This window comes from Drosophila obscura, unplaced genomic scaffold (assembly GCF_018151105.1).
Source record: "Drosophila obscura isolate BZ-5 IFL unplaced genomic scaffold, ASM1815110v1 contig_84, whole genome shotgun sequence".
Classification (NCBI taxonomy): domain Eukaryota; kingdom Metazoa; phylum Arthropoda; class Insecta; order Diptera; family Drosophilidae; genus Drosophila; species Drosophila obscura.
Window position 1 is genome coordinate 1,474,670 of NW_024542877.1, and position 26,167 is coordinate 1,500,836.

Consider the following 26,167-nt stretch of genomic DNA (forward strand, 5'->3'; position numbering starts at 1 on the left):
GACTGACAAATACCAAATAATACCAATAAGTAGTTGCTTCGATGTTTCGATGCTTCGAAACACTGGTGACTCAGTGACGTGCTATTTTTGTTTGTTTATTTCAGAATTTAAAAATTTCTAGCCACAGTCAGAGTGCGTAATTCCGTTTTAAACATGCCGGTGGTGGATTTAAGAGTGGACCGGAGCCTTCTCTGCCCCAACTTCGATGGCTACAAGCTCTCATTTGACCCGGTGCCGGTTATCCAGCAGGAGCTGCTATCAACGCCGCCGCTCAAGATGCTGCCGCACTCGGATCAGTACTCGCTGCTGCACGCAGAGGCCTTCGGCAGGCACAACATGCTTTGTCCCGATCCTTGGCTACGCGAGAACTGCTACTACATAAATAAGAGCCGGCAGGTTGTCCTCTGCTCCTACGATGCCCAGGACGGGCGGCCGCGCCAGCAGCGTGTGGTCCATACCGTTGAGGAGCAGGACCGTGGCGATGGCTACCAGCAGTCAGGCGGAGCCTACAACTACACTCTGCGCTTCGTCTCGGAAAAGTACTGCGTGCTCTGCGATGGCATCACAATGTATTATCTCCTCGACACCGGCGATCGTTCGCGGGCCAGCTCCACAGCCTCCTGGCAGCTGCTCACCCAAACGCAGATTAGCCAGGAGAGCGGCAACCGCGGATTTGTGTTGTACGATGCTCGGCTGGACGTTGTCCAGGAGCGCAAACAGATATCTCTGCTGGCCGGCCATGTGGGACGTCGGGTGTCGACGCGTGCCGATCGTGCAGATACATTCTACATGGACCTAACCTGGGGCTGCTGGACACAGACGCCAACGCCCAGCGACGCGTGGTCGTACAGCATTCGCGAGGAGCTGGACACGACTGGATCCATCTACTATTGTGCCTTTGAGCCGCGTGCCGAGTCCGTGGTCTTCTCCACCAATCGCGAGCTGCTGACAAAATCTCAACGTGTAGCCGCACCACCGTGCGCTGCAGTGCAGCCCCAAAATGGCGAGGACGTGGAAATGGCGGCTGCCCCAGCATACACCTGGACGCAGACAGACGAGGATGTGCTGATCCGCTTTCATCTGCCGGCGGGGGCCACGCGCAATGACTTCAACATTCACAGCACCAACAGCCAACTGGAGGTGGAGTGCCTGGCAGAGACTCTCTTGACCGGAACCCTCTATGCGAACGTGGACAGGGATTTGACTACCTGGACGGTAGAGAATGACTGCTTACAGTTGACTCTGAACAAGCTGCAGCAGCAGAGCTGGCCACATCTTCTAGCGGACGGGGAGGCCGCTCTCCCAGAGGGTGAGGCGAATGTGGACCCATTGCCAGATCGCTCGCTGCCGATACCAAATCTTGAGGATCCCATCGAGGACTGCGACTTGGGACTTCCCGATGTAGACGTTAAGCTGGGTAAGTCAAAGGGTTCGCCTTGCCAACGCCAAAGACTATGCTAATCTTTGCTCCCTCTCTATGGCAGTGCGTTTCAATTTGGGATCCGGAGATATAACTCACACAATTTTCTTGGGATCGACGCCGCCACTGTTTACAACGTCGCTGCGTGCTGGCTTTCCGGCCGCCTTCGCTACAAGGCAGGGCGTAGATGCCGCGCTGTGGCTGCAGGCGTTCCAGCCGGCCAAGCCGGGCGAGTGGTCCGTGCGCCATGAGGGAAATCTGCACGCCTTCGCATATGTGCAGGCGTCCAAGGAGCAGCGAAAGTTCACCGATTGCTGCCCCGACCTAGACTACGCTGTGATCTGCGAGGGCCTCCGTCACGTGCTTATCTACAAGTCGCGCTACGATTCCGCAGGCGGGCTGCGCAAGCGCAACGGGCCACAGGTGGTTATTGGGAAACAGCATCTGGTCTCCATCAGCGACGAGGTGGGGGAAATACTGGGCCTCTCCACAGCCAGAAATGTGATAACCATCCTCACCGAAAAGGCAGTCCTGTACTTGCAGGTTTAGACTCTGCAAATACCATCTGACCATGTGTAATTAACTGAAATTTGTTTATTTAAAATGCATTTCTTGGAAATAAATTAAATGTCGAAAATGTCGTGGAGAGTATGGGGATGTGGGTGGGCTGTTTTCCAACACTTGTCGCGCGAAAACATATGGAGAACAGTGTTGCCAAGCCCTCGACAGGGAAGTGGGGGAAGCTGATAGGGTTGCCAATGGTTGCGGGGGCACAACGTGACGATAACATGTACAACTTTTTTTACATAAATAGCCGCGCAGTTAAAGTGGAGCGTTTTATTGTTTTTGGAATTCGTTTGTGTTAATATCTCGTTGCGGTCCCAAACGCTGCCAGCCAAACCAATTATAACATCCCATCCAACGTAATACACATTAATCCGGCGACCGTAAATCGTGTAAAAGAATCAGTAAACAGTGTGCATTTGAGTGGAATTATTGTGAAATACTTTTGCGGCCGTAAGCACTTGGCACATTCGGCCCTCCCCTCCCCACACACACCCCACCTCACCCACACTCTTCTACCCATGCACTCACACTCACGCCATCCCACTTGCACACCGCACCGCACCGCACCGCGCCGCGTCTTCTAATTAAAAAAAAACAGAGGCACTTCTTCTGTTCTTTCCCACACCATTCCACCCGCCTATCATTGGGTGACAGAGCACGTTTTGTATCAGTCTCCGTCGCCGCTCCTGTGGTGGTTCCGGTAGACTCTGAATTCTATTATTAACAAAATTTTTGTGTGGCCAACTGCATATCTGTTTACAAGACGATACGTGCGGCGCAGAGCAAGCAGCTGACGTCGCAGTCGCAGCTGTAACGAAAGGCTCTCGAAGAGCGGAGAGCAAATCACCTTCACCCACAAAAAAAAAAATACAACAACAAAATCACGCGACCTGCACATTATTTTATTTTCTTGTTAATATTTTTTTGTAATAATTTGTGAAAATATGCATATATTTAAAGATTGGTAGAAGCCCACACAACACCTGCCATAATACATATGTACACACCATACATAGGTTCGTAATTGACAAATTGTGAACTGCAACAAAAGAGAAACCAAACCAAACCACAAACACACAAAACAAAAGAAAAACAGCGGGAAATTCGGCAAATTGCTGACCATACCATTTGAGGGGGTGGTCGTTACACAATCCCCGACAACTGCAACAACAAATCAGCAGCAGCAGCAGCAGCAGCATAGCGGAGAGCGAGAAAGAGCAGAGGTATAGCACCAGCAGCAGCAGCAGCAACGGAACGAGGTCATTTTTGTTTGTGCCGCTAGTTTTTCCGATTGACGCCAGTCAGCGTCGACGTCGCCCGGAGCAACAGCTGAGAGACACAGAGGCCACCAACAAACCGTTGGGTGTATTTCCTATTGGAGCGCACGCGTCAGTGTGTGTGTCTGTGTTTTCTTACATATACCTTTTCCTCATCGCATTTTGCCGGTAAGTGTAGTGTTGCTGTTTTTGTCATATACCCCATGCTAATATTAGGGGGGTAATACGGTTTGGAGTGGACAAGCAAATGAAAGATCTTTATTTTTGCTACGTGCAGATATGACGAACTGCCAAGTATCGTATCACTTATAAAAAGTTGTCATACGATCGTTTTATTTTCTAAAGATAACCCAAGCCCAAAGATAGCCGCAAAACCCCGTTTCATTGCCATAGGAAAAGATGGTTCTGGAAGGGTATCAAATCATTCGGCCAGCCTTCCTCTTTCTTGTGTTCAATAATAATGAGTGTATGTGTGTTTTTGTGGCTGGGAACCATTGACTGGACGCCAAGTTTTATAATGATTTGCTTGGATTTGTTTGGTTCATCGGCAGAGAGGGGCATGGCCTTGGCCCAAAGTCGGAGCCGGGGCCTGGGGAAAGATAATTGTTTTTATTTTTTTGTGGCTAAGTTTTGTTGTTCCTTGTGTGTGTTTTTTTTCTGGGTGCCTGTGTAAATGCGTAATTAGGAATCGGAGACAAGGGCTATTTTATTGATTTTCTATGTTTCTGTTGCTGTAATTACGGGGCGATTCGATTTTGTTGTTTTTCAGCTTGTGTCCGCACGGCGTCTAACCTTGACATTCGATTTGGCCCCCATCACACGCACACACCATACGAAGTGTACACACATACAGATGTACTGTATGCATGACATTTAAATACTGCTTCTGCTGCTCCATCACACCATTTCCCAATGTTTTCCATTTTGGAATGTTCTGATGCATGCCGTGACCAGTCGAAAATAGCACAACACCACCCCAAGGGGGTGGTGGGGGGGCTAATCACTAGATACCACTTGTCCGATTTGCCGAGTCATCATGGCTTTGGTATACATATGTTAGTTTTCACTCACTCAATTTCACATGAGGCTGGTGTGACGTCACATATTGCTCACACCCTGCCGGTATTCCCCCTCACGCGCTCTCTCTCACGCTCTTTGTGGGAATGGAATGGAGTGAAATAGGATTGGGTGTGGGGTGTGTGGTGCGGGTGTGTGGTTTGATAAGGATAAACGGTAAATTGATCGAGAAGTTGCCTTCAACTATTTCACCATTGAATGCAAAACTGCGGTGACGTCACAGCAGATGGAAGAAACAATTGGGATGAAACAAAGCATGCCAAATAAATGAGAGGAATATAGTAAAGCAACAACAAAATATCATCCATACCACACAGTGCTTTCCTGATCCATCAGCATGATAATGCAGAAAATCCCCTTACGAACTATTCACATGACTCACTCACGTGTTCGCTCCCTCTCTCTCTCTATCCCTCTCTGTATATCTCTCTCACGCATGCCTCTCACGATCAATTATTCACTTCTATGTATGCGAAAACCAATCAAAAGCCTTTTCATGTTTTCCTTTTGTTGTTTTTATGTGTTTTGTGACATTTGCAATTATTATCGCACGATGACTGGGCACAGAGGTTAGCTAATAGTAGATATCTCCACATAGATAATTTATACTATATATATGTATGGAGTACTCATACATACATACATACGCCTTCAGGTATAATTCTTTGGCCTTGCCTTAATTCGACCTTCGTTGAGGCGGAGCCAGAGGCAGGCGGGTCTCTAATCCCCCCCTCACATTGTCACGGCACCATAAAGTCAACCACCAGCAGACACTCCTCTATTGTTGTGAAACTCTACCTCTAACTCTCTACATTTTATTTCTTGATGTTTCGCTAATTTTTTTTACAGTTGTATTAAGGTTGAATTCGCTATGTGGAATGTTATTATTAGAATAATAAATTGAATTGCATTCGTTTCTTGATGATGAGTTTTTAATAAAAAACCCTCTGTTATCCATTATGGGATTTCCGTGCGTTCGAGAAGTTCCTGGAGTTCTGAGCTGTTCAAAATTCATTTGCTTATCGGTTTTCCAAAAATTTCAAGCTTACTCATTGTGACTCATGACTAAGAGATTTCGAGATCTCTTCCATGCGAAGAACGAGAGAGACCCCAAAACTGCTACCACAGGCTGTTCCATTCCAGCACACTTTCGACATGTGTCCATTCGCTTATGGGAACACTGTTGTGCCACGATTCAACGCCGCATTTAGAGGTGATCCTGTACATTCAACTTAATGAATACTCGAACATATTTCACGTGTCAAGATAACCCGATACGCAATGCGTCCTTACTAATTGAATGTCGTTTCCTGGAAATGCAATTTAAGCAAACAAATGCGATAAGTCACATTTGTTGTTATTCTGTTAATTGTCTGTGGAATTTGCACTTGCATTAAGATGATTGATTAATTGTTTTCTTTTACGTTTCGGAAACAGAAACCGAAACAGAAACACAAACACAAACAGAAAACTGAAGCCATAAACCTTATTTAGTGGCGGGAGAAACTATGAAAGATAACGAGTGAAGCCGAGAACAGTGCCTCCTCAATTGGAATTTGGAACACAAAAATTAGGATGAATATACATAGCTCCAACCAATTTGGCTTACAATGAACCGCTTGGATCGAGGAACCACCATCTTTAAAGAGTGTTTTGTGGCGCCACGACACTTGGAGATGTGTTGTTTTTGTTGACACCAAAATAAACAGCCGAGTGTTTTTCAATTAGCAAACTAAATTAACAAAAACAAAAAAACTATATCATCTGGAAGCAAAACACAGCTGTATTGTGTCACATGAGAAGATTCCGGACAACGGATTACCATTAACCGCCGTGTAACACAATGCCCCCGGCCAAGTGTTCTCACTGGATAACGCTGACGATCTGCTAGCTTTCTGTTCGTCAGAAGAGATCTGGTTTTTTGTGCGAGTGCGTCATTGAGTGCGGGGGATTCTTCTTCTGTGGATGCCATTCCCCCACAACAGTCCCCCGTCACACTTTCTCGTATTTGTTTGTTTGTTTGCAATTTGTTTGCACATTCAGTTTACGCAATTGCAAAACGCAGATGTCAGATGCCCCCAACGGACGATAGACGACAATCGACAGACGGTTTTGCTAATTAAACAGTGGCTGACTCAAATTAATATACGAAACTACACTCCAACAACAATATATGTACATATATATGTATGTATGTAGTGTATATGTACACAAATGCATTTATTTGCACAAGTGCATGCCACACAATGAGCCAGAAGAATGAGCAAAAAAGCACTGAAAATCATTAAAGAATTTACAAGCACGTGTTCGTGTCAGTTCACTTTCAGTGGATGGGACATTTGGTGGTGGCGCCATTATTAAAATTACTCATTTGTTTCAATAATTGGCAACACGGAAATCGGAGGCAGAGTATCGAATGAAATCGTTAAAACTTATTGCAAAGATTCCGCTAAGCAATTCAAAAAGATGATGGAGAGCAATACCCTCGAGCTCTTTCCTGCTCGTTACTCATATTACTTTTCATTTATTTTCTGAACTCGTAATCATAGAACTAAACAAGTCCGAGTTTCGAACTAGAATAGCAGAGAGCCGGCCCAACAACATAAAAAAAAAACACTTATCAGCGAGACTCAAGTCTAAGCATCATGCACACGACATGTATGTTGCTTTTGTATCATTCACGAGCTTTGGGGTCGATTGGGGTCACTGTCTAATGCAATATCCATGGAATAGCCCTCGTTTAGCCCCATTATATAATCATAGCCCTGCAATAACCTATAGTCTGTGGTCGATCGATTCTCAATCAATTATCTAATTATTAATGCATAATCAAATTTGTTTCTGTCGCACGCCCTCCATTCACATGGCAAAGGAAATACCAAATACTCCTATGAGTATTCTATACATTTTGCAGAATTTACATCCCATGCCACTCGCCAGCCCCTCTTTGGCTGTTGGGCTTTGTGAGGGAGGGACTGGTGTAGAGGGTGGTGGCGGGGCCTGTATCATGGCCAAAACAAAATTTATTACGTCGCAATTTTTGTGTGCGACGACCGTTTTATGAGCGGCGTATACGTAATCTGTGTGTACGTTATCTTGTATTATTTTTCCTATGCAACGATCAAGCAAGTGCCTATGTCGCGACGCGATGCATTCCGCAAAATGAATGTAACAAATTCACGACCTGTGCAAAACACCGTAACACTGTAATTGTTTGTTTGATTTCCCATTTCCCGATTTCATTTTCGATACTGCATCTACATCTCTTGCTGTCTGTCTATAGAATGTTTATATACATGTATGCACATATGTACATATATCTATATATATATTTGACCCTGAGAAAAAAGATTGAGACAGAGGCAGAAGGCATTGCAGCAATAGTTGCTATTAAATCTCGTAGTTTTTACTACTCATATGAGTACTTTCGTTTGTGCTTTTCCCCCCGTTTTAGCTTTTTACGCTTTCCTTCCTTCCGCATTCGATTTGCTATCTGTTGTGGTTTTTTATTTTTTGTTTTGCTTTAGGGTTGCCAGCACCGTTTATTTTATGATTGATAGATTGCCAAAAGAAGAAGATCAGATTGTCTATGAAACAACAGCTCAGAAGGCTATAGGCTCAGCAAAATATTGCTTTCATTTCTGTTTTAAGTCCAAGGGACCCCCAATCAATATGTGAATCATCACTCCGATCCGCTCCGTTCGGCTCGATTTGAAACCGAAGCCCCCCACTGAAGAATCCCCTTCATTGATATCACTCTGGCTCCCGTTTTACGGTTTTCATATGACAAAGCAAAAAATACCAAGGAACGCGCAAGCGAAAAAAAGTGTCAAATAATTGTTGATACTCGTACTCGCATTACTGCTTGCCCTTCGGTAATTTCAATTGCGTTGGTCAGGAGCATAGCACACACCCGCAAGAGGGACAGCGACATAGAGACATAGAGAGAGTCGGAGCGAGAGGTATACGTGCCACATGCTACATGTGGGTAATATCTCCCACTGCTGACAATGGGACAGACCAGTGAGGGGCGGCTAGTGACGTAGAAATTAAGGCAAATGTGCTAAAATAAAACAATTTACAAAACGAATTTAACAAATTAGTGAAAGCAAAAGAAAAGTAAAAATAAAATGAAGCAACAAATGGCACGCACACACAAGAAGGAAAGAAAAACAGGCGAATGAAAATCGTATTCGCATGTTCAGTATAGAATTTAATTAAAGACAAAATCGAGAATTATTTCTTCCGATGCTTCCGATGGCTTGCGGATTGCTCTTCTTAGCAGACTAAATGGCTGAAATGAAATTTGAAATTATCATTCAACATTTGGGCACTTTTCTAATTCTGATGTGAAGGTGTGAAACTTTAATTAACATCCTACTATATTTATATAAATATAATGATCTAGGAATAAAAATACAGATTGATCTCAGTGTATGATATTCTGCTTTATGATATGCTCTTTTTCTTATGTTCCTTGTGTCCGTTGCATGGCCAGCCGTTATTCTTGTCATTTCCCTATTCCATTTCTGTACTTGTTTGGGTGCGAGAGTGCGTATGGGAGAGACTCACTCGGAGAGGATTTTGGTGCGAGGTGGATTTGCTTTTATGTTCCTTCTGTTCCCTCTTCAAGTGATATAATAATCGACGAAGAGAAGCAGAGGAACTTTGAAACCGAAGGAAACCTTAAAGCAAAATCTGTTTATACATAAAATTGCAAATTGCAATGGAAATGCGACTGCAGATAAGACAGGGGGCTGGATAACGTAATGGTAATGATGGGAGGCTTAAAATCGAGCAATTTGCTTAATCCAGAATGGGAGGTAGACAGAACGTAGTAGATTCCGTAAGCATTCCAAAGTCTCTCAATCTCTCGAAGCCCCGTGGCGCGGCGCGGCGCGCAATGCAATTACCAAATGAGGGGCACTTGGGCCATCTTATCTAACGTCGTATACTCCGTATATGTATATGTATAAATGTATGTATGTATATATACGCTGTACTCGCACTCATACATACATATGTATTGAACGTATCATTGTATGCTGCTTTTGTGCAATTGAAACTTATCTAAGCGCATTTGCATTGGCATTCGTCACCCCCACACACTTTGCGGGGCCTCTTGGGCCTGCTCTAAGTATCTCTCTTGCTCCAGGAAAGAGCACTCGTGATCCATTTGCACGTTGAATTCTTTGACTTCCCCCTCCATTGAATGAGGTTCTCTTTGATAAGAGAGTGGCCAAAGATCAAGAGTTGACTCAACGACGAACCAAAGATAAAGACAAAAATTAAACCGGTACCGGTACAGGTGGACCATTAATCCCTGCATCGATGCAGCAAGTGCCAATGAATGATGTTGATTCTCTGTACGGCATAATTTCCTTGAATTAATCTGATTGAATGTGAGATTTGAATATGAAAGGATTTGCGTTGCATTTGAGATATTCATAGGAAATACCTTGTAAAATACATCAGATGATGGTTGGATTGGATTGATACACAGCTGTTCAATGGCATTTGCTTTACCTATAATTCAAAGTGGAAAGGCTCTTGCACCTGTGACAAGAATCACAGAATGATTAGAGTGATTGAGTAAATAGAAAACGAGCACACTTTGTTTTTGTACGGCGGAAATACTCGTAGATGTGGCACGGACTGTTCCTCGATGGAAACTGTAACGAAATACATCTGTGTATCGGATGATAGTCGCGAGGTGCGACCATGCGACAATGCGACCATGCGACGTTGAATCATATACGGATTTAGAATCGAATCGCACAGAAACAAAAGAACTCAAAACAATATATTGTAGCCATGATATACTGTCGGCAATTGAATTGAAATCTATGCGTTTCCTCTCCACCACGCATTTAATAATATTATAAAATTGCCAAACCCAACCGATTGATTGGCAGTTATTTACAATGCAAATGCCCCCGTTTTTTTTTGGCGTATTGTTTTTCAAACGAATGTACTTGTCGATCCGATCCGATCCGGTCCGTTCCGATCCCCATACCCATACCTATTCCATCCCAGCAACAATCTTTATGGTTGCCATGGTTGTAAATCTATACAAATCTATAAATATGAATAACAAAATATGTATATAATAAACCCTTCCAGAGTCCAGGTCCGAATATTATTAAATATAATAAATAACATGGCGAATAATTCGAAAGGCACTCGATAGATTTGAAGTGGAGTGTGGAGACCCGTGGATCCCCAGTCCCCAATCCCCAATCCGAAATACCCATGCAGTTGACGACTCTCAAGTTGACGACGCTTCGCGTCGCGACAGTCGGACGATCATTTATGAGCCCCCTTCCCCATAGATATCGCTACGATCTGGTCCGTTTTGTTGGTTGGTTTCCACTCAGATCTACAATTGGTTTTTCATCAATGGTGGATGTCGTCCGTCGGCCGTCGTTCGTTGTCGCAATCGATGGTTCGGGTGCTTCGTGGATCGGTGGATCGGTGGATCGTGCCACATAATAAGCTGGAGTATGGCCGAGTATAAAGTTAGTCCGCTTTCGGCCGTGGAGCTAGAATCTAGTTACAACTTCAATATCAACTAGAAATAATAATTCCCCAATTTGGAATTAAAGTAAAAGTGAAAAAGAAAGAAACCGAAACCAAAACCAAAACAGAAAGGTATATCTATCAACCATCCCATAATATTATTCAAACATAAGTTTCCCTTTGTGCTTCAATGTTTTTTAAAGTGATTTAAACACGGTTTGTGTGAGTGATATTTTTGCTCAAGAATATCCTGTAGGGATATTTTGTAATAATGTTCTAAAGCTGTTTGAAAACTATCCATAATGGATTCTCTGAGTTGAGTTTGAACAAAGCTAAGGGAACTTAAAAAACTAAAGGATATTGGAGGTCTTTCAAGAGGTTTTTTCAAGTATTGTCAGAGACTAAAAACGTCTTGAGGGTTCGAAGTTTTTTTTTTTTTAACTAAATGCTGCTTTGAGTTAATGATTTTTAGAGTCCTTGAGAGACTTCTTTCGATCTGCCGATTTTTAATTAAAAAAAAACAATCGTTTCAAGATTCTGTTAGAGCTGTCAAATTTAAGCCAAATTCGACCACATTCCCATGTAATTTGTATGGATTTTGTGTGGCCAGAATCGACATGCCACATGATTGTCTCCACTTGCAGGTGTAATTCTCCATCGTTTGGCTTTGTTTTTATTTCCGTTTTGATGTTGATGTTGAAGTGAAAAAATAAGTGAAGTGTTTGCGCATTCGACGAGACACAACTTGATCGATGTTGTGTGTGTGTGCGGTGCTCCCAAGTGGCTGATCGTAAATCTGCGCCACAATCGGCCAAGTTTCTCACTTGGAAACTCTCAGCGACAACAACGAAATGATCAAAATTTCCGATTTCCCCCTCCCCCCCCACACAACAACAATGCGAGAAGTGGAATAGTATGATTCAATCAGTTTCGAGTGGCGGCGCACAGCAACCTGTCGTCGTCCGGGGCTAAATATATACAATAAGAATATTTTAGAGACATGTATGTACGTTCATATGTATGTATGTATGTATGTATATTCGTTTATTTGAACACCTAAGTGTATATTTGATTTTGTGTGGCACATGCAGGCATGTTTGTTTGTGTTCAGGGAAACACACAGGAGTAAAAAAGGTTGTTGGCTTATCAATTATTTGATTACTATTCGGTTGCTTCTCTCTACGGCTCTCGCCTCTCGGACTCTCGCTTATCAATTAATTGAGTCAAATGTTGTAAATTCGACCGAATGTCAAGACCAAGAAGCAAACAAAGTACATCCCATCCACATTCATATTCTAGCACTTACAATATACATATGTATGTACAATGTACACATACACGTATTTGTACGGATATTACGTAGATCATTTGATTGAATGAAGGCTTCACAGAAAGTCCTACCCAACAGCGTTTACGGGGTATCACTTGTGCCATGCCTTATACCGAAAACAAAATGCACAGAATATATAACTTTACTTGCTCTCAATAGTTCCTATCGTTCTGTATCATATTTGCATAATTTTAAACCAAATTGAAAATGCCGCAAAGCACTTTCTGACGAATCGCTCGTTTTAGTCAAAACGAATGTGTCCGTTCGCTTAGGGCACATTTTTACAGCGAATCAACGTCTGTCGATTTCTGGTACTCGTTTCTTTTTCTACTCGTTACTCAAGTGATTGCTCGTGAAGCGAAACCACCGCACTCACTCTCTCCCTCGCTCTCTGTGCTAAGTTCTTCATTCGTCCATTCCATTGGCCTAAATACTCGAACGACTCGAGATTACTGTGTTGCTCAAATCAGTAGTCGTTCAAAATTCAGTTTTGTTTTGGGATCGGTTTCAAATCGCCTGAAGTATTGAGAGGAAAACTTTGGGGAGTCCTGCACACACCACAGACCACACACAGACCTCCAGAATAATACAGAGGTTCATGCGCCCCTTCTTCGATCCACACAATCCCTAATCTGTATGTATTTTTTCCTTTTTAATTGCAGTTTATATTATGGGTCTACTAAGCGAGGGCAGTCCACTCTCCTGGGAGGAGACCAAGGCGCTGGCCGATCATGTGCGCGAGCATGGCGTGAATCAGTTCATAAATCTCTACCATAGACTGAAGGATCGCCAGGGAGACATCCTCAAGTGGGGCGACGAGGTGGAGTACATCATTGTCAAGTTCGATGAGGAGAAAAAAGTGGCCCGCGTGGCGTTGATCGCCCAAGATCTGCTGGCTCAGCTGAACGAAAAGGAGATGGCCGATCCGAAGGGCGTAAAGTCGCTGTGGCGTCCCGAATACGGTGCCTATATGATTGAGGGTACGCCCGGCAAGCCCTTTGGCGGACTGATGGCCCACTTCAATCTGGTGGAGGCCAATATGCGCTATCGTCGCGAGGAGGTCACCGAGCTGCTGGCCAAGGACGAGTGCGTCATGTCGATCACAAACTTTCCGCGCCTCGGATCTCCAAACTTTACATACCCCTTGGCCCAGCCCCGTCCAGAGGATCCCCTCAGTTCAGCTCGGTCCCTTTACTTTCCCGACGAGGCCATATTCCCGGGACATCCACGCTTCAAGACGCTCACCCGCAACATCCGCATGCGGCGCGGCGAGAAGGTCTCCATCAAGCTGAAGGGTAAGCGTCTGCGCCTGGCCAAGATAAAAGGCATTCACTGATCTTCATCCTCCATCCTCTGCAGTGTTCAAAGACGCCAAGACAAAGCTGCCCGTGGAGGGGGCACCGCCAGGCGAACCGGATGTTGTGCTGCTGGACGCCATGGGCTTTGGCATGGGCTGCTGCTGCCTGCAGCTCACCTTTCAGGCCTGCAACATCACAGAGGCGCGGCGCCTGTACGATCAGCTGGCCCCCCTGTGCCCCATCATGCTGGCCCTGACGGCGGCCAGCCCCATCTATCGCGGCTACCTCACAGAGTCGGACTGCCGCTGGAACGTGATCAGCTCTTCAGTGGACTGCCGCACCGAGGAGGAGCGCGGCCTGGCGCCGCTCGAGAACCAAAAGTTCCGCATTGCCAAGTCGCGGTACGACTCCATCGACTCGTACCTGTCCCCAGAGGGGGCCAAGTACAACGACGTGCCCATAACCTATGACAAGCAGGTGTACAACCGTCTGGTCGAGGGCGGCATTGACCATCTGCTGGCGCAGCATGTGGCCCATCTCTTCATTCGTGATACGGTGTCGCTGTTCAGCGAGAAGGTCCACCAGAACGACAACGAGGACACCGATCATTTTGAGAACATTCAGTCGACCAACTGGCAGACCATGCGCTTCAAGCCGCCGCCACCCTAACAGTTCGATTGGATGGCGCGTGGAGTTCCGGCCGTGTGAGGCGCAGATCAGTGACTTTGAGAATGCTGCCATCGTCTGTTTCGTTGTCCTGCTCACCCGTGTCATTCTCTCGTACCAGCTGAACTTTTTGACGCCCATCAGCAAGGTGGACGAGAACATGCAGACGGCACAGAAGCGCGACGCCTGCCGTGCGGAGAAATTCTGGTTCCGCAAATCATCAAAGACCACCGAACAGAGGGCGGCCCTGGCCCAGGCCAAGGGTAGGGTCCACATCAATGGCTGGCAGACAGACGAAGCGGCAGAGAATGGCAACGGCATGTCCACCAATGGCAATGGGAATGGCAACGAGGATGAAAGAGAGGAGGAGCCCTTCAACAATGGCACTTCGGCGAAAATGAATGGACATGGAAACGGACATGGTCATGGCCATGGCCCAAAGGCCACGACCAATGGCACCTCAAATGGCACCTCAAATGGCACCACAAATGGCACCTCAAATGGCGGCTCCACCACCACCACCAATGGTGTGGACAGCGATCACACCGACACAGATGATGAGGAGAACGAGCTGTTCCAGCTGCTGACAATCAATGAGATCTTCAACGGAAAGGTAAGCTAAAAAAAAAGAGAAGAATCCTGAAACCTGAATCCTGAATCTAAATCCTTGTATCTCCACAGTCGAATGTTTTTCCTGGTTTGGTGCCACTGATCCGCAGCTATTTGCAGTCCATGGAGGTGGACACAGACACCCATTGCACCATCGAACAGTATCTGCGCTTCATTGAGAAGCGTGCCGCCGGTGAGCTGATCACAACGGCCACATGGATGCGCCAGCAAGTGCTCAACCATCCGGACTACAAGTGAGTAAATTCATAAACAATCACAGTGTCTGTGTGGCTAAACGAACCAATCCAATCTGTTTTACAGGCAAGATTCCGTGGTTACTGAGGGCATCAACTATGACATGCTGAAGCTCATCCAGGGCATACAGGAGGGCAAGCATGTGGAGCCGGCATTGCTCGGCCAAGGCTATCATTCCAAGACCAAGACGAAAGATTTCATTCCGCCTGCCCTGCAGAAGCAGCTGGCCAAGAATGGCTGCTGCGAGGACAATGACAAATGATCGAAGGAGCAGCAACAGAAGCATCAGCATAAGCATAAGCAGCAACAGAAGCAGCAGCGCGCCGAGAACGCTTCAATGACGCGTAGGCCGGCCAGGCGCATGTGATTCGATGCCGTCTTGTGGGTCTGTCTCTGTCGTGTTGGTTCTCTGGATCGGATTGTTTGGTGGCACATTTAAACAAACACACACCACACACAACACTTATCAATATTATTTCTGTAGCATAATTTATCAATTAACAATTAGTGTGCACCAAATCCTAATTGTGGACAAATGTTTTGTGGCCATCGCCTGATGTGGCAAGGTAGGGCAGGGCAGGGCATTGGATGTGTGACAGAGCGCAAAAGCAAAAGCAGAAGCAAGGTGAATGCCAATGAGAAAGTCTAGTGACTAGAGTGGCCCAAAATCCTGGACAAACAACAAAATTATAGCAACAATGTTCTCCCTTTTATTATGGTTTTTCTTTCTTTGTGGCCATCCGATACCTTCCTCCCTACCTCCCTCCTTCATAAACATTAAACGATTGCAATATTAGTGGACAAAAAAGTGAAACAAGAACACAACTAAATGGAAAATCAAAAATCTCAACCGAAGTGCCGTTCCAAAAAAAATTCCTCCAACCACATACATACAATAAAATACAATAAACTCTAACTAAATGCAATAAAATATAATAATAGTAATAACAAGAAAAGTACATTTAATAGATACACAAAAAATGGCCCAGGTTAAAGCATATATATTTTTTTTTTTTTTTGTTTCGTTTATAAATCTATATATATTTATTATTCCTATTGATCTATGAATGCAAGTACAATGTAATGTTGTTTTTTTTTAATATAAATATACAATATATATATATATATGAATACTATACTATACAAAAACAAAAACACACATACACACATATGTCTAAAAGTGGCCTGCTGTTATTAAACTATACACATACAAACATACTAAACATAGAAACCGAAACGGGGAAAATGTGAGAGAAACTTAAGCTATTATAATTTACGTGATTGTTTCACTATTATTAAAACCATTTGATTAATGATTATTGCAATTTTTGTGACCACAAGTAAGCAAATAAAAAGGAAACATTGTTGAATCTTAATTGTACCGAAGAAGCTAAACAAACAAACAAACAGAGGCGGGAAGAAGGCGACGAACAGAGCACAATACCCACAATATTCTCTATATACTATGTACTATGTACAAGCAAGCACTGAAAGTATGGGGGGATATTTGGACATGGGAAACTTTTGATAAAATGCCTTCTGCAATGCATGAATTGTACTTACATATATTTTAAACCATAGTTATCGTTGTCGATAAGATAAGCGAATGCATTAGGGAAGGACTAAGTCTAGGCTAAATAGAGAATTGCGAAGCGGAGAAGATGGTGCAGGGACATGAGATGGGATTGCAATTATAATCAATCAAAAACTATATAACTCTAAACTATATACAAACACTGGATACAAGCAAAAGGTTTTATTCAAGTTTGATAGCCAGTTTATAAGAGCGAGATCAGATCAAATGTGTATTTTTATTAAATAAATCAACAGCAAAAAACAGCTATGTACCCCAACTGCATACTAAATACTGAAGGAAAATAAAATCTGTTTTGCAAAAATCAATAGAAAATAGGCTTGTTTCAAAATGAGAGGTTATAACCGCCCTATCGTTCCAACTATCGTTGCAGCTCAAAAAAAGAGTCCGGGAGACTGTAATGGCAAGGTATGGCCCCAGTATTAAAACGGCCAAGCTTTTTTTAAGGGCCTCGCACATTGCTGGGATATGATGAAATATTTGTCATCCATGCAATGATCGATTTTATTAACTGTTTTTGTATATTGATTAGATTTGCGAAAATTGTCACTAAATTTAAAATCCATCTCAATTAATATCGCAATTTATGGTATTTTTGCAGTTACCAAACGGGATCGAGATTTTTACGGTATATTAGCTAAAAGAGAAGGTATATTTTGGCTATATTTTTGAGGGTCAGGCGGTATATTTTGGCATAAATCCGCGGTCACACTGAGGAAAAGAAAAACAAAGAACAAAACAAAACATAAAAATGATTAACTAAGTGGAAATCAATGTTGTTTCTCATATGACGGCGTCAAAATTAGCTGTTTAATTTAATTCAATCAATCCAGTGCAACAACTGGATGAAACGTAAGCGAAATTTATTGACGGTGCGGCATTGCTTTACTAAGAAAAGTTTACTTGTATTGGGAATAGTCGTCCACCGTCTGCGACATTTCGCTTTGGAAAATAAAAACAAAACTTAAACAACCGTTACCGTGAGTGCATGTGTGTGTGAATTTGCGGTTTATTTTTGTATGAGTTGAAATACTTTTCAATGGGATAATAATTTGTTGACATCCGTGACCGCTAGGGATGGGATGATCACGTTCATGGCCTGAACAAGACACGACACTGTCCTCCGGCAACACTTTTTCTCTTGGTGCTGTGATTGACTCAGATGTCACGCGCGTTCTTTTAACCTTTTCTGTGCGTGTTTGTTGTGTGTGTTTGCAAACATTTATAGATATACATACATATGTATGTTCGTTCTTGTTTGGGTGTGTACTTTCTGCTGAGGCAGGGCTGTCCCGTTCGCTCGATCCTATAGTTTGTTTGCCGATCCAGCCCAGCAAAGTGTGGAATGCAAATAATTCTGGAAGAATTTTGGATACCAAATGAACTGCCCTACCTTATATTAACATATCGTGCCCAGCACGAGAGCAGCCGAATCATGAAGGTGACGAGCCACTCTCCAGCCCGCAGCCCCTACCGCGCAGACAGACAAGCTCCCACCCCCGCCTGAGCCGTGGGACGCACATAGAGAAACAAGTGCATCCGACGAGACGAGGCAGCAACAGCATAGCATCGTAATTAATCAACTACATACGTTAACACAGAGTCGCACTTGCCTATTCATGCAGCACAGCAGAAGCATCAGCTCAGCAGCAGCAGCAACCAGTGCGAGAATAAGGGCGTGCCAATCAATTTACGGTTATTGCTAAAAGTTGGCCGCACCAACTAGTGGTAAAGGACAAAGGTAGAGCGTAAAAAACGCCCATAAACAAAAGTCTAAAACCAACAACAGGAGCGGAAGCAGAAAAAGCTTCGCGAAAATATTTAAATATATGCAAACGTCCTTGGGCCGTCGACGTCAGCAGAGCAGGAACAGCAGCAGGAGCCGCAGCAGGACCAGGGACAACAGGCGGAGGGCCAATAACGAGCCAACAGTAAGTTTCAGCAAAAGGTGCTCTCAAAATATGGGTAAGTGAATATATGAGGAACGGAAAGGCGTCCAATTCCCATTCCCAATCCTCTACCTCGTTTTGTTGTTTTTTTTTTAAGTGTTTCTCCATTGTCATATTAGCATAGATACTCTGTATGTATGTATATTTTGTATGTATGTACATTTTTATGCAAAGGTGTCCTGCTAATTTGTGTGTGTGTGTGCCGCATGGGAGCCTAACAGCAGCCGCTTATAACGGTATATGTACTAGTTCCGGAATTAGTTCCAACAGCACTCACGCACGATGGAGAATGGCGCGCCTCTTCCAATCTTTTCCACCATCAATTTAATTAATAAAGAGAATGAAGACTCATGCTTTAAAGATGAACCTGCATGACTCCAAATACTTCCCTTTATAACGTATACATATGTATGTATATATGTATGAAACTTCTTATGCAATTTCTTGCGAATATTGCGAAAGATCGCTTCTATGGTCTGGCATGGTCTCTATGATCTGGCTTAGCAAACGAAATAAGAGCCTGACAAAAAGGGGTAGAATGTTTTTACATATGTATGGTATATTTAAATACCATACACTCTACCAGGGGAAATAAAACATCAAATTATTATCGTTGAGCGCCCCTTTTTGCGGTTTCCATTGTGAACCAGTTCCGTTCCGTGTCCGGTTTTTATTCTCTGGCTGTTGGTGTTGGTTTTACCGTTAAACGTTCTCTGGGCAAAAAATAGAGAGAGAAAGAGAAGGAGAACGCGCGCGCGTGGTGAGAGTGGGCGAGGCAGTGGGGTGGGCGTTCTGTTTTGAAACGGATTTTCCTCGTGTGTTGAAATTTTAACACAAATTTTCCTGCAGCACGAAGCCGAAGTGGTGCCGAAGCGCGCATAAGCTTTTCACAGGCACGTGCGCTTTCACGCATGTGTCGGTGTGTGTGGGTGTGTGCGTGTGTTTGTGTGAGCTCCAAGGAAAACAATAAAAGTTGAATAGGATCAAAAGCGCAAGGCGTGTTGCTGCACGGAATCAAAAAAAAAAAAACAGGAAGAAACAGAAACCTGCCAGAGAGACCCCTAAGAGAACGACAGACAAAAGCGAGAAGCAAGTAATATATGAAAATTGCATTTTCCTCTTCCGCTGTAATAAAGAAAACCCTTTTCCGACCACCCCACCGCCACATTCTTGTATGTTGCTGTTGCAACAATCGCGATCTACGTGCTACTGGGGTGTGTGTGTGTGTGCGAGAGAGATAGAGAGAGAGTGCATGGGTATTTGTGCTGCTGCAGTGCACAGACAACAGAGTCCCAAAGGCCTCCATCCCATATACCCGTCACCAGTCGGCAGTTGCCAGTTGGCCCTCGGCAGTGGACTTTCCTTGCGGCCTGCAGGCAGTTGGTTTCCTGTGCTTGTGTTGTGTGTGTGTGTGTGTGTGCGTATAGGTGTGCCGACGCCCTCATCCAAATTTCATATAATTTTGATTTGCCCCGTAATAAGACTAAGACTATTTAATCACTCATTTCCTTTTGCAAAACCATTTCCATTTTCAATTACATTTTGCAGCTGGCGCAGCTCCCACATCTCCCGCCGCAGGAGCACCATCAGGAGCAGCAGAACAGCAACAGCAGGAACGTCGGAAGGTCTCTCCCTTGGTGTAGGCAACGGCATCGAGATGCTCAAGGCCCTGTACGACTTTCAGGCGGTCTATCCCAAGACCATTAGCTTCGATGAGGGCGAGTACTTCATTCTGTACCAGACATCCGCCCGCCAGCGAAATTGGTGGCAGGTGGTCAGCATGAAGGGAAACATTGGTTTTGTCCCATCAAATTACGTAATGAAGATTAAGGTGAGTGAGTGGCATGAGTGGCACGGGCAAGGGGGACACTCTAGTGTGGCAGAGTACTCAAAGATGTAGTTTAAGTGCGTCTCGAGTGGTGCAGTAAGCGGAAAGCAAATGAGATTCCGAATGCGAATGAAGAGTAGAATTGTGGTACACTTTCCTTCACTCTTGTCTCTCCTTTTCCTCATCCTCGCCCCCGCAGGTGGAGCATGACTTCCTCATCAGCTTTCTGAACTCGTCGATTGAGTCGCTGGAGAAGTGTACAGACCAGGAGATCAATGGCATCATGTCGAAGGACGAACTGCTCGACCGGCTGCGCGAGAAGAAGAACACCATGGAGCGGCTTTATGCGGTAAGTGGTGTGGACTCCACACTCACTCCATAGATACAAACCCACTCACACGTGGTCCTCCCCTTACAGGAGAGCTCGGAGCGGGACGGTGACTCCTCGCTTTCGTACTCTCAGAGCTACAGCGATAAGGCCAGCAGCCATCGACATTCGCATCCCCACCAACAGCCCCAATCTCAGTCCCAGACACACTCGCACTCCCACTCCCAGCACAGGCATCACAGTCCGCCGCCGGCAGCACAGCGGCTGGACATGAGCCGGAAAAGCATGTCGAGTCCGGCGGTCGGCTGCAGCCATCCCCAGGGCCATCCCCAGGCAATGGTTGAGTCGCCCAGCATGGGCAACATGCAGATGCCGAGCAGCAGCTGCACCATTCAGACACCGCAACAGCAACAGCCACTGCCAGCACCGCCGCTTGTGGCCAGCACAGCCACAGCCACAGCTGCAGCTGCAGGCACAACTACATCGACGAAGGCAACAACTGTGGCAGCCGTGGCAGCTGTGGCTGCTGTGGCTGCAGTGGCGGATATGGCACAGGACAACAGCATCACCTCAGAGCCCTTCAGAGACGACAACGACCACGACCACCACCAGCGAGGATGTGGTGACCACGTACAAGGAGACCAGTCAACTGAGCACAAGCCAGCATCACAAGCCACCCAACGAGAATGGCAGTACCGCCTCCGCGTCCGCCTCCACCTCTGCCTCTGGCATGAAGAAGAGCAGTAGTGCGGGCAACGGCAGCATTGGCAGTGCAAGGAATCACGATGTGGATGTGGATGCGTATGCGGCCGGTGACGAGCCGGACAGTACGCAGGAAAAGTCAGACGATGCCAGTGCAGTGCCCAGCGATGATGTGGGCAATGTGATCGCTGATAGTGCCGACAATAGCCAGGCCCTGGACAGTATCGACAGTCCCTCGGCATCGCCCTCGCGCCACCGGCACACAGACATTGATGGCGAGGAGGCGGCTGCTGGACGGGCCGGTGACCGAGCGAGCTACATTCGTGGCCAGCTAAAGGTGGAATCATCGGATGTGTATCAGATTGTGGATGCGCTGCGTCGGAATACGAATCTTAGCTTTGACCTGTCGTGCGAGGCGCTGCGCGTGGTGTTGACCAGCCTGGAGCAGCTGTACAACGGTTCCATCAATCCGTACCTGGAGGCCGTCGCCGTCCATGTCACCGGCAAGGTGGCTACGCCCAAAGAGCTACTGGGCATCACGCACGACTCGAAGCGATTGCAGTATCTGTTTGGCCAGCTGGCGGACTGCAAAAACGATACGGAACAGCGAACCTGGATGCTGTACGAGGATGAGGAGGATATCGTTCAGTTCCTCGAGGAGTTGGTTGAGATACTGGTACCTACCCAACAGCTACGAGAGTATTTATCCAGTAATAATTGTAATTGCAATCCTATCTGCTTGCAGAACAATGCGGACGAGAACATTAGCTGCTATGAAATGTCCTGCGACCAGTACCAGATGTTCATCAATCTGGTGCAGTACTATCAAATGGAGACACGCTGGTCCATCAAGCGCCTGCTGCTCCGGACATTCACCGCTGCCTGTCATCTGGATCACATTATTGTGGACATATTGCTAACATCGGTGCTGCCGCTGGAGATTGTAATTAGGGGCCGTCTGGGGGGAGGGGGGACGAAACTGAACTTATATTTTACCTTTCCTTTTTCTCAACCCTCCTTGCCAGGTGGAAGACATGAAGACTCACTTTTCCAACCTGGAGCGCTTTAAGCAGCTGGTCAAGATGCTGACAGTTATCTTCTCGCTGGGACAACCGATGCCGGTGAATCATCAGGGTGCGTCTGCCTGTCGATTCACTCCAGCCGTTCCATTCTTATTCAATACATATCGTACATATTTCAGACTATCTGGGCGTGCATTTTGCCAGCTTTCTGCTGGAGATCGTCGAGGGCAATAACCCCGAGCTGCTGGTGGACATGGTCATTGCCCTGATACTGTCCTTCAATCAGCAATTCAGCGAGAACACATACAATGTGATCATCGAGGCGATGCAGAGTCTGCCCACGGCCAAAGTCTTTACCGAGAAGCTGCTGCTTTTGCTCAATCGGGAGGGTAAGTTAGGGTGCCTGCCTGCCTGCCTGGCTTTTATTTGTGATGGCATTCCTGGATGATAAATATCCTCTATCCTCAGATGATCCCACACGTCTGCTAAAGCATCCCAATGAGCATATGAACACAGTGCTGCGAATGTTCATTGACATATTCAGCCACCCGGATACGGCTGGCATGTTCTACACCAACGATATTAAGGTGCTGATCGATATTGTGGTGCGGCAGCTGTCCGATCTGGATGCGGGCAGTGCGGTAAGTACATAGATCCGCGTGTACCGCGGATGACTAAACTGTTTTCATTGCTGTTTACATTTAGACTCGTCCTTGCTACTTGGAGCTGTGCCGCCGCATCCTGCGCAACACAAACTATCAGGAGCACGAGCATCGCAAGCACGATCTTATGAAGATCTTCACACGCATCTTTTGCGAGGAGACCGAATGCAGTGCCTCCGATCAGCAGCTGGTGCGGGAGATAGCCAACGAATTTCCGCAGCTATTCAAGGCCTAAGCCAAACAACCAAACTGAAACCAAACTGATACCAAATTAAAGCGTTGCTAGTGAGGCGAGTCAAACAAAATAGCGAGCCAACCATACCATAAAAAAAAACCTTAAACATTATTTCAAATTCGAATTAAAATGTATTCAATGAATTTTGAATAGTTATGCATTTGATCTTGGTCCTGAAAAGCCTTAACTTCACGTTGCATTTTAATCTATTCCGGATTGAGTACGCAAAAACAAAAGAAAAGCAGAAAGCTAAAAACAACCAACAAGTGAACACACGACGCCACATACACATACACTCGTAATCTTATGATGAATATAGTCTGTAAGCAGGGGACACTGCAACCCAACCTTGTAGCCGGTACCACAATAGCAATATTCTTATGTATGCCTACATCTAAATACATACATAGCTATACGTATAATATGTAGGTATATGTATATGTAGGTAGTGAGTGTGTGGACATGCGGAGGGAATAGCCATAGCTATTTATCTACACTAAATTATTTCCAGATTCTGATGGGACTGTGAGATGATTTTACTAATTTAGAGACGATGTTTTTAGCCTAGTCAGAGAACCAGAGTCAAACAACAAACCAGTAATAAGAAAAAAACCAAACCAAAACCTATTTAAATTCTCTAGGTATAATTGCAAACTGATTTTGAATATTTGACAAACACATTAAATGAAAATGATATTTATAGTATAATTATACATACATAAATAATGAAATATATACATTCAAATCATAACAAATGACGAAAGAAATGTTAATTGCAATCTACAAGAATAATATCAATTACGATAATTATATTAACGATTATATACAGAAAAACACATACATATATGACAAGTATTTGAAGCTAAACCAGACAGACAGACAGACAAAATGTAAACCAGTCAAATGTAATATCTAATAACAAGCATACGCGTGCATAAAATGTTGAATTTTTTTATATAATCTATGAGGAGAACAGAAACATAAAAACAAACACAAGAATCATTGAAAATTGTTAAAGCTCAAATATGGATTGGAAATCGAAATAGAGGAAGAAGGAAGGAATAATTAACTCCGCCAAAAAAAAAATAAACAAAGAAGGCAAAATAATTGCATTTCTCTCCCTCACTCGCATACACACACACACGCACCCTATTCTCTAGCTATCTCTCTCTATCTCTCTCTCTCTCTGACCTCTCTCTCTCTCTATCGCTATAAGGAAACATAATATAAAAATTGTTATGACTTGATCTTTCTACTATATTCAGCACCAGACAAAACACACATTAACACTATTACACAGATCTCGCTCCTTTCGTTCTGGAGGAGATCTCATCTTGCCTTTCTTCAAAAGATTATTTATGATTTAACAATTTCAAATTGTTTGAGAAGCGATTTCGTTGCTGTTGCTGTTGTTGTTGTTGTGTGGTTTGAGGCAGCTGCAAATCTAAATTGGTGAATTTTATCTATTAAGTTTATTGTTAGGAATTGTTAAATTGTTTAAGCAGAAACTTTTAATCAAAAAAAAAAAAAGCTAAATGTGCATGATGTATATTTGAATAATTAAAATAGATTTTTTTTTCTTGTGTGTTGTGTTAATGCCGAAACACGGAGCTGCTGCTGATGCAAAAAAACGAATTTAATTTGCCATAATTTTCGTAGAGAGTAATAGATATTTACAGCCATCAACTAAAAGCTAAAAAATATAACATTGAAAACGACGACGAAAATAAAAACGAAATTACGATTGTGCAATGCGAGTTGTCTTTAAATCAATTGCCTACCAAAATAATAATATTAATAATAACAAATTGTACCTTTCGATTTTGAATTATAAACAAGATGAACACAATTATTGTAACTTAAACTTAACTTATTAACGATTATATGCCATCGTCGCCCCGTGCACGCACAGCAGCAATAAAAACAAGAAACAAAAACCAAAAACACCCACTGAATGTTTAATAATACGAGTAATTAATTAAATTACCAAGGAACAACACACGTTTAAGTCAAGCAAATAGAGCTCATTTTAAAGATTGTTAACTTTTCAGTTTTTAACTTTTAACAAGAAACAACAGAGATCCTACAACCGAAAACAGAAAAAAGGCAACGCCGCATTCAAAATGTATCGGGGGAAAACGAATTCGCAATGTAAAGAAACGAAATGAGCAACACACAAATAAAGGTAAATCAAATAACTCTGGTTAGTTGTTGGCCAAAAATGAGTTCAATAGATGTGTTTTCCTGAGAAGAATGAAACCCAATAGATTGCCATTTAGTGGTTAACCATTATCTATGTATATGTTTTCTTTGCTGCCCGCTGGTCTGATCCAAGCAAATGATCCAGCTCTTTCACTGTGGAGACGGCTCGCCGGGTACCAACAAGAACAAAATTATTTTTTATTGCACCTGCAGTCTTGTGGATCAGTCTAGATTGCACCTGCAATCTGGTGGATCATTAGGATTTTCTGTGTGCATAGTGTGGGACAATTTTTAGCAATTATTATTTATTCGTGTTGGAAATTTGTCACTCGTGCACTCGTGAAGCTCTGAATAGATCCGACACGCGACCATCTCTAGTAAAGGATTGGCAGAGAGGCAGAGCCGAACCCATTTTCATTTCATAACTTTATTCGAGCGAGAAAAGTTGAGTGCCAGCTAAGCAGATTTGCTGAGTAGTTTTTGAGGGTTTCTGGGCGCTTAAAGCGCCTCGAATTAATTATCCTAGCACTTCTACGCATAATAGCCAAATCTCTTTTTGACATGGGTAAGACGAACGAATCTGTTACTCTCTGGCTTACATTTTGTACGGTCCCATTCCGTCCCGTC

At 44.3% G+C, this 26,167-nt stretch overlaps 3 protein-coding genes across 3 annotated transcripts; all 3 read left to right on the plus strand.

Moving 5' to 3' along the window:
- Positions 1-51: 51 nt before the first annotated feature.
- LOC111068970 (nudC domain-containing protein 1) lies at positions 52-2,055 on the plus strand. The gene is made up of 2 exons (XM_022358803.2): positions 52-1,417; positions 1,485-2,055. The coding sequence occupies exons 1-2, from the start codon at positions 154-156 to the stop codon at positions 1,967-1,969; spliced, it is 1,749 nt and encodes a 582-aa protein (XP_022214495.2). The 5' UTR covers positions 52-153; the 3' UTR covers positions 1,970-2,055.
- Positions 2,056-10,873: 8,818 nt separating this feature from the next.
- On the plus strand, positions 10,874-15,896 carry LOC111068969 (glutamate--cysteine ligase). Its single transcript, XM_022358802.2, is given in 6 exon segments — positions 10,874-10,992; positions 12,853-13,485; positions 13,550-14,151; positions 14,153-14,767; positions 14,836-15,017; positions 15,085-15,896. Coding segments are annotated over 5 exon segments (2,220 nt in total). The 5' UTR covers positions 10,874-10,992; positions 12,853-12,860; the 3' UTR covers positions 15,281-15,896.
- Positions 15,897-17,323: 1,427 nt separating this feature from the next.
- On the plus strand, positions 17,324-23,424 carry LOC111069003 (NCK-interacting protein with SH3 domain). The gene is given in 11 exon segments (XM_022358878.2): positions 17,324-17,464; positions 17,531-18,577; positions 20,110-20,392; positions 20,589-20,738; positions 20,808-21,293; positions 21,295-22,095; positions 22,165-22,362; positions 22,445-22,553; positions 22,621-22,830; positions 22,910-23,082; positions 23,147-23,424. Coding segments are annotated over 9 exon segments (2,493 nt in total). The 5' UTR covers positions 17,324-17,464; positions 17,531-18,577; positions 20,110-20,218; the 3' UTR covers positions 23,339-23,424.
- The last annotated feature ends 2,743 nt before the right edge of the window (positions 23,425-26,167 follow it).